This window comes from Pyrgilauda ruficollis, unplaced genomic scaffold (assembly GCF_017590135.1).
Source record: "Pyrgilauda ruficollis isolate IOZ18807 unplaced genomic scaffold, ASM1759013v1 scaffold12, whole genome shotgun sequence".
Lineage (NCBI taxonomy): Eukaryota > Metazoa > Chordata > Aves > Passeriformes > Passeridae > Pyrgilauda > Pyrgilauda ruficollis.
Window position 1 is genome coordinate 17210724 of NW_024510321.1, and position 19936 is coordinate 17230659.

At 35.5% G+C, this 19936-nt stretch overlaps 1 protein-coding gene across 1 annotated transcript in view; it reads right to left on the reverse strand.

Annotated features, from left to right (window-relative positions):
* Positions 1-19936, reverse strand: part of MALRD1 (MAM and LDL receptor class A domain containing 1) — a 234716-nt gene that overhangs the window by 107335 nt on the left and 107445 nt on the right. The window contains exons 26-27 of the mRNA XM_041489150.1: positions 9324-9569; positions 7537-7694 (exon numbers count right to left, since the gene is read on the reverse strand). Of these exons, the coding sequence (XP_041345084.1) occupies positions 7537-7694; positions 9324-9569 (404 nt within the window). The remainder of the gene's footprint in view (positions 1-7536; positions 7695-9323; positions 9570-19936) is intronic.

Consider the following 19936-nt stretch of genomic DNA (forward strand, 5'->3'; position numbering starts at 1 on the left):
CTGAAAAGCATCCACAACATGTTTTGATAGATACAGTCTCAAAGGCTTAGTGTTTTTTGTTTGGTTGGTTGGTTGTGGGTTTTTGTGGTATGCTCACTCTCTTTAGAAAACAAGCCCCCAATTCTGCTAAGAAAATGCTCATATTTTGATCACACCCAGTTACCACACCTAGTTCACATTACAGCCCAGAATTGCAGATAAACGTTAAACAATTCTCCGTATTTTTTAATTCTATAAGATCTATACTTTTAATAAAGATTTATTTATTAAAAAAAAAAAAAAAAAAAAACAAACACAAAAACCCAACAACTTTCCATATCATCTAAACAACAGGAGCCAAAGAAAAACTAGGATCACAGAGGGTTAAGGCTCTCAACAAATCTGGTATATGGGAGCTAAGAAATGCAATTTTTAGTGTTCACCTTCTACTTGTAGTGCTTCTGCTGAAGGCAAAATCAAATAAACCCTGCAGACCACACAGTTACACCCACATATCCCAGACTTAATGCAAATAGTCTGTAACTCCTGATTTTAGTAGTATTACTGTGTCATCTCTCACGACTGCATTAACTTAAACAGAAAATCATATTAACATGGTTTCTTCAGTTATAAAATCAGTTTAAAATTCCTTATTTGAGCTCGCTGATATTTTTAAATCACAGATATGGCCTGGTAAACCTTGCAGAAGCAAGTTACAAAAGAATGAGGACATGGGGAAGTGCTGAGGGAAGCTGGAAACCTGAGGAGTATGACTGAGGAGAAAGACATTTTGGAAGAATTTGAGTCTACAAAGAGGAGAAACTGCTGTGAAAGGACTATGGGATTTCCACAAGTGGGCAGGAAATTAATCTCTGAGCTGCAATGACCCTTTCACCAGCAAGCACTGTGAAGTTACTGAGTGAGTTGTGGAAGGTTTTGTTTGCACAGTAAGATGGTGGGAGGAAACTGGTGCCTCTCAAGCTCCCCCTGCACTGACACTATTATTCTCTGCTGCAAACAATACCTGCTCTCTACAATGCTCTTGCGTGCTAGTGCATGCAATGATAAGACAATTCTACCTAATGCTATGGGGTCAACCTACAAACAAATACACTTAGAGATTATTGCAGTCATAAATATGCGTACTTAAAAATTCCAAGTCTGACTCTCACAGGAAATTACCAGAATCGGATCCTCACACAATTGTGAAATAAATTATGGCAAATACAGAAAAACAGCTGGTTTGGGGTGGTTTTGAGGTTTTTTGTTTGTTGTTGTTTTTTGGGGGTTTTTTTGTTGCTTGTTTGTTTTTGTTTTTGTTTTTTTATTTTGATTTTGATTTGATTTTGGTTTGGGTTTGGATTTGGACTTTTGTTTTGGGAGTTTATTTCGGAGGTTTTTTTTTGTTTGGGTTTTTGTTATTGTTGTTGTTGTGGTTTGTTTTTTCTTCCTGAAGCTAATGAGAATTCAAAGCTGCAGGTCAGAAAAAGAAAAAAATCTGCAAGGATAAAAATTGGACTCTTGTGTTAAGGACCCTTATTGATTAATCAAAGTAATTTTAAGCACACTACAACTTGGTACTGCAAGCCTGCCAAAGATCAAGGACTATCTTCATCTTCATGACACTAAAACTGATCTGTGAATTAAAAATAAAAGTTGCATTAAAGGAACACAAAACCTGTAACAGATTAATGTTCTGCACCATGAGTGCTAGTGCTACCTCTGATTTTGATGAAGTTTCACAGTATAACATTTGCTCAGTTTGAAAAAAAAGAAAGATGCTTTTCTCAGTGGAAGACCGAAGGGGCTTTGGGATGTTAAAAGAGATGAGGAAAAAAAAAAAGAAAAAAAACCCAAGATCTTCCACCTTTGCTGAGGTCAAATGGAACTCTTAGAAATGTTCAGATTTTTTCTTAGAACATTTCTAAGAAATTTGGAGAGCTTTTTCCAAGTCAGGTTGTTGATTAGGAAAATTAGATACTGTCTTGGGATTTTAGATTGATCAATATTTTATGCTTTGTAAAAGGTAACAGCACGCACAAGGTTACACCTTGCATTATTTATTATCTCAAAAAAAAGGTTAATTAAATTTCTGAGTTCTTTAGAAGAAGAGGTGTGGAAAATGCTCAAAGCCCAAGGCTATACCTCAGAGGCTATTGTTCAGACAAAGTCCTATGCCTGTTTCACAGTTATTACAAAAAGATCTGATTTTGATGTCTGTTGCTGCAGTAAAAATCATTAAACAGCAACTCTGTGATCCTTCAAAGAACTCTGCCCTGAGACCCATTTAAATCACAACTTTCACTGCTGAATGCATGCCCTGAAAAGTGCTAGAAAAGAGCAAAATATGTCGGACCACCAAAGATCCCAGAGTCACTTCAAAGTCTCACATGGTAAAAAGCAGCAATGTGACAGCAGTCCATGAGATTATGGGGCGACAAATCAATAAAGTAAATCACTCCCAGAGGTCTCTGACTTGAGGAATGGGTTCAGTGAAACAACACTTGGGAGCTGTGCAGTCTGGAGGAGACTGAAGGTGCATTTGTTGTCTATGCCACATGATGCTATTTGGTGCCAGGCTGGGGTAGAAATTAGGAGGGTGGTACTAGCTCTGGGACACACGGCTTGTGACTCCAGGTGGAATGTTGCAGGCTGTTCTGAGTTACTTCAATGACCCTGTGTGCATCCCTCTGTTTTATAACCAGGCACCGCCCTGCATGACAGAGACATGCCCTAGTCACACCAACCCTATATACTTCATTGCCCTCACCTCCTAAGTGAGGAAAAAGCCAAGTTCTCAAAGAATTTTAAGAAAAAAAAAAAATCCTTAAAATTCACATATGAACAATTTCACTTACATGTGTTTCTAGAAAAATAATGACTGTAGGTTACAAATTCTCTGATAAAACTCTTGTCTTCACAAGAAGGATGCTAAAATACAATGGTGATTCTTTAACTCTTTTTAAAAATACTTTCTTCCTTCAAAAGATGTTCAAACATATTATTCTCTTTCATCAACTCTTTGGAATGACTGCTAATATCTGGTTACAGTATAGGAATACAATGAATTATGTTCTTCCAGTAACTGACAATAAGATTGAATTAAGTTCCTAATGTACTCATCTGGGAAAATAACACACACTTAATGGTATCTGCATTTACCTACAGTTGTGCATAATTGTTTGTACCTTCTATGTTAGCTCTTTTTGAAAAATTATGCTTTCAATGAAAACCGATTTATTTCTATTTAATCAGTCTCTCATTCTCAATTTGCTTGGAAATATGCTTATGTCATTGTGTCAAAACCAGGCCTAAAACAACACTGTTTGAAACAATGACTAAAAAGATGAAAAGTGCTGTTTGAGATTCAGGAAATATGAGTAAAACATTTTCTTGCCCTGGGAAATAAAGAGGCCATAAAAGTTACTCTTGACAAGTAATACTCTATTTCACAGTATCTCCACTGATTCCCTTCAGAACTCTTGGGACTAATATTCTGTAATTCTCTCTCATTAGTCAGATGACATTTCATTGACTCAACTACAAGTTTTAATAACAGTTCACAGGTCAGTAATGGGAGTAAATAGTTTAAAACTGCGTCCTTTTCAGAGTTGTAGATACTCATTAAATAAAAGCCATTACCACTCTGCAGCTATGTGGAACTAAATACTAGGAAAAATTACTCTTTGCTATTAGTTTTAAAGAATTTTGCTAATACCTTAATTTTGTCTACAAAATAAACCTTATGTGTCTGTTGACTAAATCTACAGATAACCTATATTTTTTGGAGCATGATTTCAGCAAACTCTTAAGTAAAGCATTCAAGCAAATCTTTGAAAACTTAAGTTTTTCCTCTAGTTTCATGGAGGTCAAGTAATCTGCTTTGAGGCTACCTGAATCCAATGCAGTTTCTGACTTCTGCATTAATGTGAGGGATTGATTGTTTTTCACGCAGTCAGTGAAAAGAATCAATGTAGAAATACACATTCTATTTTATGCTGTGAGGTAGAATAAGCAGTTTCCTTAAGCCTTATTCTTGAGTGACTTCCCATAGAAGTGGGGTCAATTATATTGATTTGTGAAAATGTGATTTTAAGCTACTTGATCCTACAAATACAAATGTCCAGAATATACCAGCTGGCATCTGCAGAACCTCTGCTGCAGATTTTCATGTCCACAGCCTGGGATAGTAAATTTAACTCCATAAAAACTAACCATGGAATTAGAAAATCCACTGTGACTCATCTCCACCGGAGCTGCGGCACCGGCTAAGCCGTACATTGCTGCACGACCGACACTGGGCTGGGCTGGTTAAAAGCAATGACAGTGCCAGGGGAACAACTGTGGCGGCTCCCAGCTTTGGCTGAGAAGCAGCAGCCGGGTGACAGGGTCTGTGCTGCAGCAGCCCTGAGCAGCTGAGGAGGCTGGATGCTGGATGCTGGCTCCAGCTGCCTGCTGCCCCGGCCACGTTAGGCTGCTGCTGCCACAGAGTAAACGGGGCTGGGCTTCACTCGCCGTGCACCGGTCAGGACTTCTTGTTTTCCTGACTGTCCTTATGTCTTTGCTCATTTTTAACTGGATGGAATTAATTAAATGCCTGGGTAAGGTCCACTGGAACTTCCTAATGAGATCCTGTGTGTATTGGCCTTGTTATTGTCAGCAGAGGGAGTTACTAATGACAGGTTTCACCTTTCTCATTCAGCTGCATATTTTTGGAGGCTTGTTTCAAATCTTTGAAAGAATCTTCCCCTAATTGTACTGGAACCTAAATTATCTTTTTTAAATTAAAATGTCTATGCAAAAGCAATTGACACTGATAGCATAAAAATTATTTTCAACAAGTGGTTTGATCCTTTGTTGCTGATTTCCTTCTGCTTCTTTTTTTTTAATTGCATGGACAACCTAAGCAGTTGTAGAAAGCTTATTTTAGATCAACAGAATAATGAAATGTATTATCACTTTCAGCTAATAATTCTTGCTTGCCTCTCTATAAGCATGTTTAAAAATACACAGTTTCTTCTGATTCATAAAATAAACTGAATGCTGATGAGGTGCCCAACCACCAACACTAAACAGGCCCAGTGAACATGCTGCACCTGAACTTTGAAATATCTCCTACAATGGATGGTGTTCTCTTACAACTGCCACAGTCAAGACTACAATGTCTCAAAATCTCACTGGAAAAAGTTTTGATTATATCTTGATTTTGATTAGGTCTTTGATTTGATCTTGATTCCAGATCTCTTTGGGGAATATTCTGTTTGCTTTTGCACTGCTACCAAATCTTTGTAATTTGAATTCAGATGGATGGTGATTTGGATATTTCAGTCTTCATAAGTAGCTGCACTGTCAATATCTTTTGTTTACATAAATGTTCAAGGGATCAATTTGAAGAATACTATACATTTGCAGCTAATTCACAGCCCATCACTTGAACTGGATTATTATTATTCCATATACAGATGATTTTCTTCAAAGAATATGTAGTACAATTTCAAGAGAAAATAAAATCACAACAACAGTAACTTCAGAGAAATTCCATTAGGAAAATGTATTGATTTTCTCCAGCTGCAAACTTTAACAAAAGAGGTTCATGCTTGGCTATATTACCCTTTTAGGATCTTTTAGTTTTATTTTTGGTTGCTGTTTATCTCATAATCTGAGATAACACTTTAGTAGTGTGATAGATAATCTTAGACTTCCTGAAAGTGGGCAAGAAGTGCTTATATTAAGAAAATATATTGATGCATAGCATGAAATACGATTTTTCTAAAAATGGCTTTTTTACCTTTTCTTACAGTTTTTGTTCCATTGTGATAATTCTAGAAGAAGAGAATTTTTTTCCTCATTCTGCTTCTAAAAATATTTCCTCATCTTATTTTTAATCACTGTTTCACTGTATACAGTCTTGACCCTCAGTTAAACTTTGAATGGATGGAATTACTTCAGCCAGACACAGTTTGCTAAGTTTTGAAACTTGAGATGGTGATTACCTTCCCAGATCACCTCATCATCTTTTCTTTTCAGCTAATCACCAGCTAGAGATCTGTCTTCATTGACATTAACTTTACTTTAAATCAAGGGATACTCAATCTGGATGGAAATATTGAGATATTCCAGTTTGAACCAGCAGGAGAAGCTTCAGTATGACTTCCCATGACTATGTGTTGTTTAATTAGATTATATTCCTGCAGAAAGTGCTAAATAGAAACTCCAATTAAAATATGGACTTATGGGTCCTTTTAACAGCATAACAGGTGAAGTTAAGTTGATCTGCAAAAAATCTCAGGTACAATGATGGAATAATTTTGCCTCCTTTACAAATTTGAATTTTTCTGGGAAAAAGAGCTGTATGAAAACATCTCAATAAATATACAGTTACTTGATGACCGGTCTGTTGTTATTTGTAGGTGTTTGGACTAATTAATGAAAAAAATCTCCTGATGCCTGTCAAAGGGTTCATTGTTTTTTATATTTCAGGCAGACATATTTTAGGTTATATCTCTAGGTACTAAAATCTATTGAAGCCTTTTATCTTTCGGGCTTTTAAATTATTTTTATATTTTTATTTTAAATATAAAAATATTATATTATTTTTATATTTTATCCAGAATAATCTAGACAAATAATTTTTAGTAATTTGTTTTCAAGGAAAAAATCTAATTTATCATTTAAAGTTAAGTCAGACAACATATGCATTGGAAATAGAACAAAAACTTTAATGCAGGTCACCAAGACATTATTAGAGATATTGTAGGAAGGGAAGTTAAATGACACATGGCAAATAAATTGCACCATGATTTGTACTTGAATAACCAGAAGAGATGCACAGATAAAAGTAAACACAAACACATATTTGGTCACTGTGTCTGAAGAACATTGGTTATTAATTTCTACCTAAGTATTAATTTCTCATGTGAACCATATTATGATTTAAAAAAGGTTTTTACAAGCGGGTAATCCTTTTTAATGAACAGCAAAGGAACAGCCAATTTTTTACAAATGTCTCAGTTTTCACTTGCATATTAATAACAGTATTTTTAAAATATGTTTTGGTCATCTCACATTTAGTGAAGGAAAAGATATTTTGACATAAAATTGATTGTACTCTGTACCCATTTATATAAAAATATTTAATGCAGTCATATTTATGCATTTTATTCTCAGTTTGTATGTGTTGGTAATTTTTTTTTGTGTCTTCTCATCGGAACAATAGGGCTGCATATGGATAAATACCAATAAGGATGTCAGCAAAATATGAAAATAGCCTCACATGGAAAAAATAAGAGAAAGGTACTATGTGTGAAGAGGGGAAGATAAAAAGAGGATTTGAAAAGATTTTCTTTAGCTTTTCAGATGGCTTCTCTTGGAAGAGAAATGCTAAAAGCATTTTTAAGATACTGGAGTAATAAAAACCAGCACAGAAGCAGGATGTGTGTGGGAGCTCTCCCAGTTCTGTCAGCTAAACAACAGAATGTCACAGTGCTGAGCCACTCTGCAGAGCATGAACAGCCTTACAGGTATAATATACTCAAAAGAGAAGGGGTTTTTTGTTACCTTAATCAGAACCTGAGTACGTCCCACGGCTTTTGATGACTTGAAGTACCAGAAGCTCATCACACAAGTCCCACTTGATTCTTTCCATATGGAACTCTTCACATGGGCTTTTTCATTTATTAGGCTTATTGCAGTGGCCTCAAGATATAGGAAATGTCCTAAAATTGAATTATATATTACTGAAAAAAATGTTTTACATTTTCAAATTAGATTTCAAAACTCAGTAAAGTAAATGCAGAAACATATGAAAAACACTTCCCTCACAAGTCTCATGCTAGTCATCCTCAGCTCAGGAGAAAAAATTACCAGTTCCCATTCCTTGTGCTCTTCTTATATCAGGAAAAAACTGGTGGTAGCACCTTAAGATTTGAGTGGACTTGTGTAGAAGACTGGGAACTCTTCCATGTTTTCTGGCTACTTTGATTACAGTCCCTGCTGAACTGCAGTAGTTGCAATTCTGACAATACATCACACAATAGCTGCATCATGATAAATTTCAGGATAAAGTCTCTGAAAGGTAATCTTCAAAATAGCAAGCCACACGATATAAAAACTTGTGAAACAGGAAAAAAAAAATTATGCATGTACAAATCACTAGGTATCCCTAATGGTTCATATTACCTTTGGTCATTTTTACTCTGTTTGAATATTAATGAACATATAAATTATTTAGTCAGAGGAAATTACAAAATTAGATACCTAGAGTTAGTATTTTTCAACACTATTATGGTCCTTGAGCCTCCCATCTTTATTTTTTAATCAGAGCATAAAAAATTCTCCCAAATTTTCAAATTCTTTTTTTTTCCTTTGTACAAATAAGAAATGTGTATTTGACATAAACATAAATGTAGCACAGAAATTGTAATTGCATATCTACTAATGTTTGTATATGAATTAGGCAAAAAAAAAATTACTTCACTAGATAACGCAGAAACAAGTGGGCTCATTCTAACTTTGACACTTCCCTGGCTCAGATATGACCATAGATGTTTGCCATGGTGTTATGGGATCAGAAATCTGCTTTTTCTCTGAGGTCAAGCATATATTTAACAAATGTAGTGGTGTATTTGGGATAATATTTTAAAAATATATATTACTGACAATGCAAATGATTTTTTTTTCTACCTATTTTGAAGTTTATTGGGTTTTGTCCTTCAGCAGTTTGTGTAAGCATTCAGTGACTACTATCATGCCTTTGTACAACTCTGCTGTGAATATATCAGTTTAAGGTCAGTTCTGAGCTCAGCTTTGGTAACATCTTTGAGCTACAGGACCTTCAAAAGCAAAGTGTGAAGGCACAGAGCTTGTGGCAAGAACAAGAGCAGATAACTGAGTGCTTTGGCCAAAACAAACCAGGACATGCACTAACAAAGGAGATTTGTTTCTTTAAATTTACTTATTTAACATTATCTAAAATTAAAATATGAATAGTCACTATGGGGAACTGAAGTGTAAGCTTCCTGAAAATGACCTCAAGCTCCAGAGGAATGGGACCCAGTAGATCTCAGAGCTGAGCTAACTCACCTTTGCAAATTGCAACCAGACCAAATGCCTCTCTGCAGACAAATATGAAATTATCTTGCCGGACTCATATAAGAAACAACTAAGATTCAATTTTCCTAAATTAAAATTATTGTACAATGGCAGTTAATAACTTTATATTGTAACACATCTAATTTATTAGAAATGACACCCTGATTAGAGATTTTAGAACTCCCCTGCTGCCTGTGAATATATGAGACGTTTCATGAAGACAATGATCCCTTACTAGTGAACTAAAAACATACCAGTTCTATTTCCAAGCGTGTGGTCCCCGGGAGGTCTAAGACTTTGAGGCGAGCTGACCCCTAGCACCCAGTGAAAATTGTCAGCCAGGGAATTCTGCCAGCCACATCTGCCATTCTCAAAGGTGCAGGAAGTTCCGCATTCACTCTCGTCTGTATTATCCCCACAGTTGTCTTCAAAATCACAGCTTTGTTCTGGTCTGTAACACTTGCCATTCTGGCACTGCCTATGGCCATGTGAGCAGGAGCCTGAAAAGAGAAGAATGAGGGTCTCCTGGTGAATCACAGTGCCGTGCATCCCAGCAAGGTTACTGGAAGGTTACATTACAGAGAGCTTAATATTTAGGAGAAGGAGGGTGGTCCAGAGCAGTTTTATTAAAAGCCTTTGGTTCCCCTGAAGTACCAATCCATTATCAGTTTATTTCTTTTGTATTTTGTCAAGTGATTGCCTAAATAAATGACTGTTTCCCTTGTAAAGCCTCAGAGGGCAAGCTCCAGCCAGGCATTCCATCACTAACAAAGCTTTCTAGTCTGACTTAATTGCTGGCATTCTCCTTTCATGTGGTGTTGGATTGAATCATTTTATCTTAGCTGCAAAGTTGAGCCTACTTTAGGAGCCCTAATTTGGAAGAAAAAACTTTTCTGTTTTAACTACAGAAGTTTGCCTTTTAATGGATTTTTTTTTATAAGTTCAGTAGGTTGATGGTGTCCTTTTTGTGCAGTCTTCCTGCCATTATTGAGGAATAATTCTACTATTGTACAGCCTAAAGATTGTAGGACTCAGACACAGGATGTATTTCCAAGTTTCATGTTTTCGTTTCAGATCAGTTTCTGCAGGATTCTGAATAAAATGCAGCAACTTCAGCACGTTCTGTAATCAAGACGGGAAACACAACATTCTGAAATTGACCCCTTCCCATTTACCTTGTACATTCTGCTATGCCAGAAATAAATGAACAAGAATAATTTTATTAAAAGTAGGAGTATGACTATAGGAGCTCAACAGACAAAATTAGAGTATGTACATGTCTAAAAGTTGCACAAGTGTAGAGAGAATCTGAGTTAATTGATACTGAAAATCACATGGCGCTAAAAACTTGTTTCCATTACCAGTGTATTATTTCAAAGGAGCTAAATGACGTTCACATAAGGCTGGATTTTATTAAGAGGTCCAAGACCCAGATTTATTAGTAAAAAGAGGATAAGAGATGGGGTATTCAGTTGTCATGTTGGCAACCTCCATCCCAATTTTTTCAACCAGACTCTAAATTACAGATACTCCAAAAGGAAAAAAAAAATATAAGAACCCTTTGCTGTAGGTTTTGGTTAAAGTGAAAACAAGTCACTTTATTTCTCAATATCAGCTAAAGAAAACAAGTGTTAACCTCTCCTCTTCAAATTAAAATCCTCCTAATGCAATTCTTACTAAAATAAATTTAAAATACAAATACATATTGGAATATGATAGAAATATATAGCATGATTTCCAGGGAAAATATTAATTTTTAATTCCTGATTTCTTAGAAACATAAAAATATGTATCAGGTTTGCTCCAAAAGACTGTATATTATTTGGCTTTTAACAATTACTCAGAGAAAGGAGGAAAAATTCCTGATCAAAAGGAAGCAACCAAAAATAAAAGTCTGATACTGACTTTGAAAGTCAAGAGCATCAGGCAAAGATCTCCAAATATGGAGACAAGAAAAATGGGTGATCTCTGACCAGAAGAAAAAGACTTGTTTGAAGTTCAAAGCTAAAAGTTTAAAAAATCAGTGAGAATTTTATTAGTACACGATCTCTGAAAACAGTCCTGGTCAAAAGAATGGTGCAATAGTATTGATGAATCAAGCAGTGTCCATCAGAAACTTCTATCAATCTTCAGAATTTCAGTCATCTCTTTTGTATCTCAAAGGTTGACAGAGATTTATTATAAAATTTCTGCCTAATTTAAGTGACATATATTTTTAGGAGCTGGTTATTATAATCCTACTCCTCTTTTAAGTGATTGCAGTAAGAATTTATCAAAACATTTATTTTGTCAGCAAACTAGGAACTTAATTTTAAGGATGCAGTTCATGCCTTGAAATATTTTACTTTGAGGTTCAATGATCGATAATTTCAATAACTATTGAATTTTGAGATCCCTTTGTAGCATTGTTTCCAATTTCAGGTTAAAAAAAAAAAAAAAAAAAAAGCAGAGTTGAAAAGTGGAAGTCTTTGTTTCCTGAGGAAAAACAAAAAAATCCGTCTTGAATCCTGGCATGAATGAATCTTTCCAAGCATGTGTAATGAATGATATTACACTGCCTGAGTCTGTAACGTGACTTGCTTCTGGATGTACTTCCATAGTATTGCTTCTCTTTAAATGACATTTCTAAGGCTTTAAAACTGTAGGGGAAAAAAAAAATCACCAAACAAACAAACAAACAACCTTCCCTTCCCCTAGAAAACAACCCCAAATCTACATGAAAAGGAATTTTTTTTAGAGCTTTTTTTCTTCCCTACTTTCTCTTAATCTTAGTTGTTCAAACACTCTGTTACATAGATTCCTGTGGGTATGAGAGAGGTATTTAATTGAGAGGAGCTTCTCCTTAACAAGGTTCAGTAAACCTTTTCTCCAGTCAGTGTTTCTTGAAGATTATTTGTGGGTAGACTTTTTGTCCTGTGTGGTAACTGCATAGAGACACCAGGCTGCAGTTAGAGCCCCTTTCAGATAAATATATTTTATCTTATCGTTATATGTATCCTTCAGATAAATAATCTTTGAATTGAGGAGGACTTATACAACAGAGGAAAACAGCTGCATCAGTCAGTAATCCCCTTGTTCATATACCCTGACCAAAATCAAAGGTAAAACATTTATATTTTTAAACAGGTTTTAGGAGAAGGATTAATATCCTTATTTTATAAGGGTGTTTTTCTTAAATGTATTTTGAAAAAAAAGAAATTTACCTGCAAACATCAAGAGAGAAAATAATTTTTCTTGAGGACAGCCTGTCTTATTGTTGAAAACTGAGGCAAAGAAGGTCTCAAGTACTCAGCCTTTTCCTCATCTTTTCCTCATAGTCCCCTCTGCATCCAATAAGGAATGGAGGTTTTTCTTGCCACTCATTTTGCTATTAGTGTATTTATAAAAATATTTTTATTATCCTTTCCAGAAGTGGCTAGATTATGTTCTAATTGGGATTATTTTAAAGTTTAAATTTAATAAGATGTTAACCATCTTAAACTTATTATATTTAATAACATAAGCATGGATGTTTTCAAAACCAAAACCAAATCAAATGAGATAGTTTACAATTATTGGAATAACCCATCAATAGGTGTGACAATCTAGAGCTGCTTCAAAATATTTTCAGATTTTATTTACATTCAGAGGGCTAGAAGCATACCCCCTTCTAAATCAAAGCTCCTGTAGAACCATAGTCTGGTACAGAGGCCAGAGTAATTAATCAGCAGACTAAGAGTGTGACATCCCAGGGATAGGGGCTCTCTGGATAATTTAGATCTCTGAGTTTTTCCCTGTAAAAATTACTCCATTATCCTTCTTGCTCTGAGTTGACATTACTGTATGACTGAAATCTATGTGTTCTTAAAAAAATAATTTGTCAACAAGAACATCTTTCCTCTAGTAACTCACTACTATAACCCAAGGACACAGAGAAAATGCTTTCATCACTTGATGTTGATGATGCTTGGTAATACTGAATTGTCAATGCAGGAATGTGAAAAATGCATCTCATTTCAAAAGCAAAGCTTTACAAATTAAAAGAATTTTTAAAGACTTTCAGTTGTTGGGGTGTCAGGAAAAAGAATGATTTAAAACGCATTATAGTGTATCAGCTTTTTTTTTGAAGGAAAAAGGCTTTATTTTCTCGAATTGAGTGCAAACATTTGGTTTTGCAAGCCTTGCAAGTACTTTGACATATTGATTTGCATTCTGAACAACTGAAAGTTAGAAAAACAACAGCTTGAGTTCATTTGCAAGAGGGACTTTTAGAACGGTTGCTGTTCAATATTATTGTCTCTGTCCATGACAGAGCACTGAAGAATCTTTTTTTTGTTTGTTGGTATTTCGTTATTAGAAAAGTATTGATTTTTATTAGTCACTCAATACTCTTTAAGACATACCCAATCTGGGACATATTCAATGGGTCATAACCTGGTGCTTTGCTTTATTTAAGGTTACCAGAAATTCTGACCTGAAGGCAAGAGGGGCTACTCAGTCCCTCTTCACACTGAGTTTACTGCATATACTATAAGCAGGGCAATACTAAAAATGATATTATAAAGATCAAAAGATTCAGTTTCAATTGCTTAGATGCATGCGAATGTGTATTCACAAGAAATGAAAAGAACAAAGTATTTCCAACTCCCCCACTCTTACAGTGCTGGCATACTAATATCTTCAGTAATATAAATAGTGCATACTTTCCATGTTGTTTGAGTAATTCTACACCTATTTATTCTATAATACATGCTAGTAGGGAGACTTGAAAAGAAATTTTTAGTTAGGTGTTAAATCTCCATGCTGAATAAGAAGAGACCTGGGGCTGGATTCATTGGATACATTACAATAGCATTGACTGGTTTGCTCCTTGCCAGAAAACTAAAATAAGATACACAGTCCATGTTAATATTGTTATTCCAGTGCTAATCAGGTGGTCTATGTCTCCAGCATGACAAGCAAGGAAAACTATTGTAACAGAACACACACTTAACAGTGTGTACAGTGATACATCAGTTCTTTTATAAGTCCTCCCTTTCCAAAGCCATGTTGAAATTTATAACCTATCTTCTTGAGGGTGGACTTCGAAATACTAAGAGAAAAGGAATTTATCTCTAATTTTTAAGCAAAGCTTTTCCAGAAACAATAATATTCATAATATGCTTCTACTATTGTGAGAAAAACTAAATACTAACCAAAGTGAAAAGCTTAACTCACACTCCTGAGTTTACTCTTAGCAAAAATCCAAAATAAAATTATATTGTACAAAATTTTGAGTTGCCATGTTCTGGCTCAAATAAATGAAATCTAAATCTATTTAGTGCCTGAATTCCTTAGTAAAGACACAGAAAAATATTCCTTAGGTATCAGATCCAAATCCTGAAAATATGTCAAAAATTTGCTGCATGTCCTCTAGAAGTACAACTTGAAGATCATGTGAAATGCAATACAACTATAGACTGGCATCTTGCCTGAAGCAGATCAATGTAACAGTGCTTTTATGAGAACCTGGAGTGGTGCATAACTGGTGACATCTGTACCTTAGAGCCCAAAATGTTTAGCTGTGACCTCTGGTTTAATGGTCCAACTGCTATCTGATTGTTTGGAGGGTGGAAAAGGCTTGGCATCTGCATTTCCTGGTGCCAAGAGAAGGCTCTGGTCAGTGGTTTCACTGGTGGCATTTCTGATGGGAGAAAAGTCTGGAGATTGAATCTAAAGTACGGCTAAATCAGAAGAGTTTGAACAAGAGAAATGGGTTGCACAAAGTCTGGATCGCTGAAGTATGTCAGAAGTGAATTTCTACAAGGAGATCAATGAAAAGTTGGTTAAACAGTGAACTAAAAGCATTTTATGATGTTATAACTGAATCTGAAGTGGGGGAGGTCTTCACTGGCGGCATAGAATATGTGACTGTTTCATATTCTCTACCATACCCCAAGCTGTTGCCCAAAGCATATCGTGGGAGGTGAAGCTGCAGTGCAGTGATAAATCACCTTTGTACAACTTGCCGGAGCTGCTCAGTAAATGTGACAGGTGGAAAGCACTTCCCTCAAATCCTACTCAAAGCCTGAGTAACCAGTTCTAATTTAGAGTCACAGCCCTGACTCTGAGACCAGAGGACACTGGATTTAACCTTGGCAAGAGAGGACAGTGTCCATGGAGTCTCAGAACCTGGGAAACATTGGTTCCAGGACTTAAAGTATGAAGAAAAGTATGTTGAGGAACCTTTCTCTGGCAAATAAAGGCATGTAAAAACACACAGAATAAGCAGTAAAAAGTCTTTCTATTATATGCTCACAAGACTTCAGATGTTTTCCAGAAAATTGCATTTTCTTCAACATGTTAGACACTATGAGGTGGTCCAGTCATGTCCTTAATTTGACATATAACTCTTCAATATTCAAAGGGGAAGATAACAAAAAATACATCTATTATCAGCTGGGGATTTCTACTATTTATGAACGTCAACCTCTTCCCTTAAATCAGTAGTAATATTCAACAATACAAATGTAAACTACAAAGGAAATTGTTCTGGAGAATTCCCACTAGTGTACAGATGGGATTAAAGCGAGAAAGAACTGCAAGAAACACAATTTGCTCAGAATTTGTATGGTAAATTGCAACACAAACACAGTTATATTAAAAATTTTCAGACATATGTGAGTAAGGGTCAGGTGTAGGAGAAATGAAAACTGCCCAAAACTGATTAAATTGATTGTCATGACCCCTATGAATCCTCATCTGTCATTACACAGGAATAAATTTCAGGATTACTGCATTTACCGCCTTCATCTGAAGGGTACATGATGATTAAAAGATTTCATTGATGTCTTGAGCAGTCTTCTGCACACATTTAAGCCTCCACTGAAGAGGTTAACAGGAAAATGAAAAATGCCTTATTCTTGATGGAAGAGAAAGATATCAACAAACTCCTTAATCACACAGTATATGGTAGAAATGTAGCTTCAAATATGTTCAGCGTTTCCCTTCCTCTGAGTTACATGTTTGTTCTCAGACACATGAAAGAAAAAGACTAAAATTTTATCCATAAAGTCAGCAAAAGTGCTTTGAGGTGAGGTTCTGAAAGCAACAAGGATTAGTCTTGGCACTGTTATGTCACCTAGTGCCATTAAGGAATTCTGTTCCTTATCTTTTTTCCAGCCAGGATAAACAATTAAGACAATTTTTTTTTTAATCTCTCACTTAATCCAGTCCAGTACAGTAATTTATTCCTGAAAGCATGAATAACTTTATTAACTGCGCCATCATTCAGCACGTGTTCATGTTTACCAGCACACTTTGAGGTGAGCAAGTAGTAGCACATCTGCTATAGCAAGTGACTGGACATGGAAAGAGCAGAACAGTTCATGGTTAGAAAAACAACCCTGATGAAATTGCTTGATGCCACTTCACAGGATTTCCACAGAGCTTACCATGTAAGCTCTGCCATTCAGCTTTCCTCTGCTTGGAAAGAAAGCTAAGGGAAATACAGAGAAAAGTACCAGCAGTCCTGAAACCCAGAGAACAGCACTACCTAAACCCCTCATATTTACCTAGCCCAAACCTTCATCTCTAAGTCCAATAGCAACTAAGTAATTTCTTACACAATCTTCTTTTGAAGCTTTGACAATTTCCTTCAAACTACTGCTTGTCATCAGAGTGGATCTCATGAGCAAAGTGGATATTGTTGACAGGAGAACTGCCAAAGCCTCAACTCTGGACCTGAGGAGAGCAGATCTAAGACTGCTCGCGGAATTAGTTATTAACGTTGCCTGGGAAAATGTTTTTACAAATGCTGGGGTCCATCAGTGCTGGTCACTTTTTAAACATCTCCTAATAAAGGCACAGAAGCAGGCAATTCTCAAATGTTAGAACTCAAGCAAGTGAGGCAGAAGGCCATCTTGGTGGAACAGGAATCTTCCCTAGGAAAAAGGGCAAAAGAAGGTATATGGCCAGCAGCAGCCAGGGCAGGTGATAGGGGGAAAACACAGATATGCTGCTTTACACTGTAGGGAAAAAAACTGTGTGGCAAAAGCTCAGCTGAGCAGAGCTGTGGGGGGACAATAAAAAGAGTTTTTTCAAATATATTAATGGCAATTGACCCACTACAGGACGAGGATGGTCTCCTCACAAACAGGGACAGAGACAAGGCAGAGGAGTTTAACACATTCATTATCTCTTGTCTTCAACATGGATGATGGACCAAGAGGCTGATCTGACTTAGAGCAAAAAACAGTCGTGGTCCTTCCATAGGCAAGAATGCTTAATAAATTTTGACAGTTAACAGTCTTTATACCTCGTATTTGTCTTTTAACTTTGTTAATCCTAACGTTAAACAGCATCCAGGCACATCTTGGGATAGTTAGGTACCTTGTAAACTAAAACTAAAATAGCATTTTACTTGGAAGTCATATTCTGTTGAAAAATTTGAGAAAAATTTGAGAACAAAAAAAAAAGCAGAGAATGAAAATGAAGCTGTGCAGTGAGTTGCCTGAAATCTTTCATGATATGAACCACAAAATATAAACTAAACTTTCAAATAAAGGTTACAAGCATCTTGTTCAAAATAATGTTTTCTTTTGTCTACGGTAAATCCTATTGAAAATGTAAATTCTGAACTAGTAATGTAAAATGCACTCCAAAGTGACTATTGATAAGCATGTACTTAAAAAGCATTTGAGTTAGATCTTGTTTCCTACAGTCAGAGAAGGAGAATAAAGAACCACACTTGTCTTAAGTCTTATCCACATATAGAAATTTTGTTCCAGGACATCTAGAAAATTCAAATGCCCAGCAAAGGTGTATTGCACTGAAGATAAAATAGGACTAGATTCTGTGAGACACAACTTTTTTTTCAGATTGTTTTTGCTGCTGCAAGACATAATAATAGAAACATCCTGTATTTCTAAGACTCCTCTGTATTGTGACATAATTTCTCTGCTTTCAGACGTGTGAGAAAAAGAAAAGTCATCACAGACAAGAGCAACTTTTTATCTAGTTCTTGGAATGCAGAGCACAGTTACAGCTTTCATGTTCTCAGTTCACCCAAGGAAAGGCCAACTCTGAATCTGGAATATGTAACACATAGAGAAATGTTTAATAATGAGAACTAATAATGACAGTAGCACTGGTGGTCCTAAAAAAAAGCTCAGATTTCACAGAGTTCTCCCAGCAGAGAGAAATGAAAGAGCAAGGGTCTTTAAGAGGGTTCTCCTTTATAAATATAGTACCAGAAATTCCTCTAACAATTTTTGGAGAAATTTGGTTATAAGAGCTATTCCCAAACCCCGCTACTCATTGCCTAAAGGAATTACCAGCTCATACTATGAATGTAGATATAAACACCTGCCCTCACCTGCTGCTCAGAGACTCTCATCAAACTGCCAGCACTGAAATTCTTTTTTCCTGACCTTACGCTTATTTGGATGCCTGCTCTGGGACATCTTTTTCAGAAACAAGTCTGTGGAGACCCAAGTGCTAAAGGAAGTTTTGAAGATGTTAAACAGTTTTGTAAAACAGAAAAACAAAGGCTGACAATGCCCTACCTCCAAGGACCTTAGATGACATTAAACATGTTCTGAGATGACATTAATCACATTCTGTCTGCCAGTTTCTAGAGCTGTAATCAGTAATGGGCCCAATTCAGGCTCTCTTCACATCTGGCTACTGATCCAAAGAATCTGTGGGCTTTAATTTCACTACTATGTCTGAGAATAACTAGGGGAAAAATTTTGTTTCTTTGGCATAAAATTATAATAAAGTATGGGAAACGCCTTCAAATTATCTGTACTTTACTGTATGTTCAAATGCTGTAGTTGGTTAGGGACTGAAACATATCCTAAATCCCCACAGAACTGTGGAAAAAATATTTTTAACTCTCTTAAAATTAAACCCATTCTAAATTTTTGTCATTATTTTCCAAATTAGACCAGTAAAAATAGATGTAATTTTTTTTTTTTAGTTTAGCAAATGGGCACATCACTTTCAAACCATTATACAATCTAATAAGTTTAGAGCTCGAAATAAAAGGAGATAGATTAGAGTCCAAGGTACAAACAAGCAAAAAGAATCAGAAGAAACTGATTAAAAAATTAAAATTTTAATTCCACTTTTAAAAGTGAAATTTAAAAAGTGGTGCAAGATATTTCCAGTTAAATTGATAAAGTACAGTGATAAAGTACAATCTGTGTAAAGTTACACAGATTTGGAATTTAATTGGAGAAAGCTCAACAGAATTAGAAAATATACCACCAAAATCTGGGCTATATATTTTTCTCCTTCACAATCAATAAAAAGGATAATTTTTGTAATAACAGGTGAACAATATATATAGAAATTGCATTCAAGTTACCTGTAGTCATGACTACTTCATATTCAAATGTAGTAGCTTTATAACAAGTTCCTAAGCAAATCTACATATTCTACAGTATTTCCATCATTTTTCTGAAAAATATGGAAGGAATTGTATAATGTACCAGCAAGGAGAGAGAAAAAATTAAACATGTAGATTTCTTGGTTTTAAAATACCGTAATGATAAACCTTTTGTATTATTGTATAATGAAATTGAAAGTTGCCTCGTGCATGGAACTTCATTCTTGATATATCTGAGAATAAGTTCAGGTACCAATGAATAAAAAAAGTTCACAATCTGCTGTATGTAATTAAGGCAACTAAACAGATAGATTCAATCTTCCAAAAGAAATGTTGAGTCCTCTTTATATGCTTGTTTTTGTTTGGGGTTTTTTGTTTGGGGTCCTTGTTTAATTGGTTGATTGGTTTTTGTTAAGATTTTGTTGCTGCTTCAGGGCTAATTGTTTATTTTTGTTTGGTTTCAGGTCTGTTTTTATTTCTTTCTCTTCCCAGAACTGGTTTTAAAATGCTTTAGAA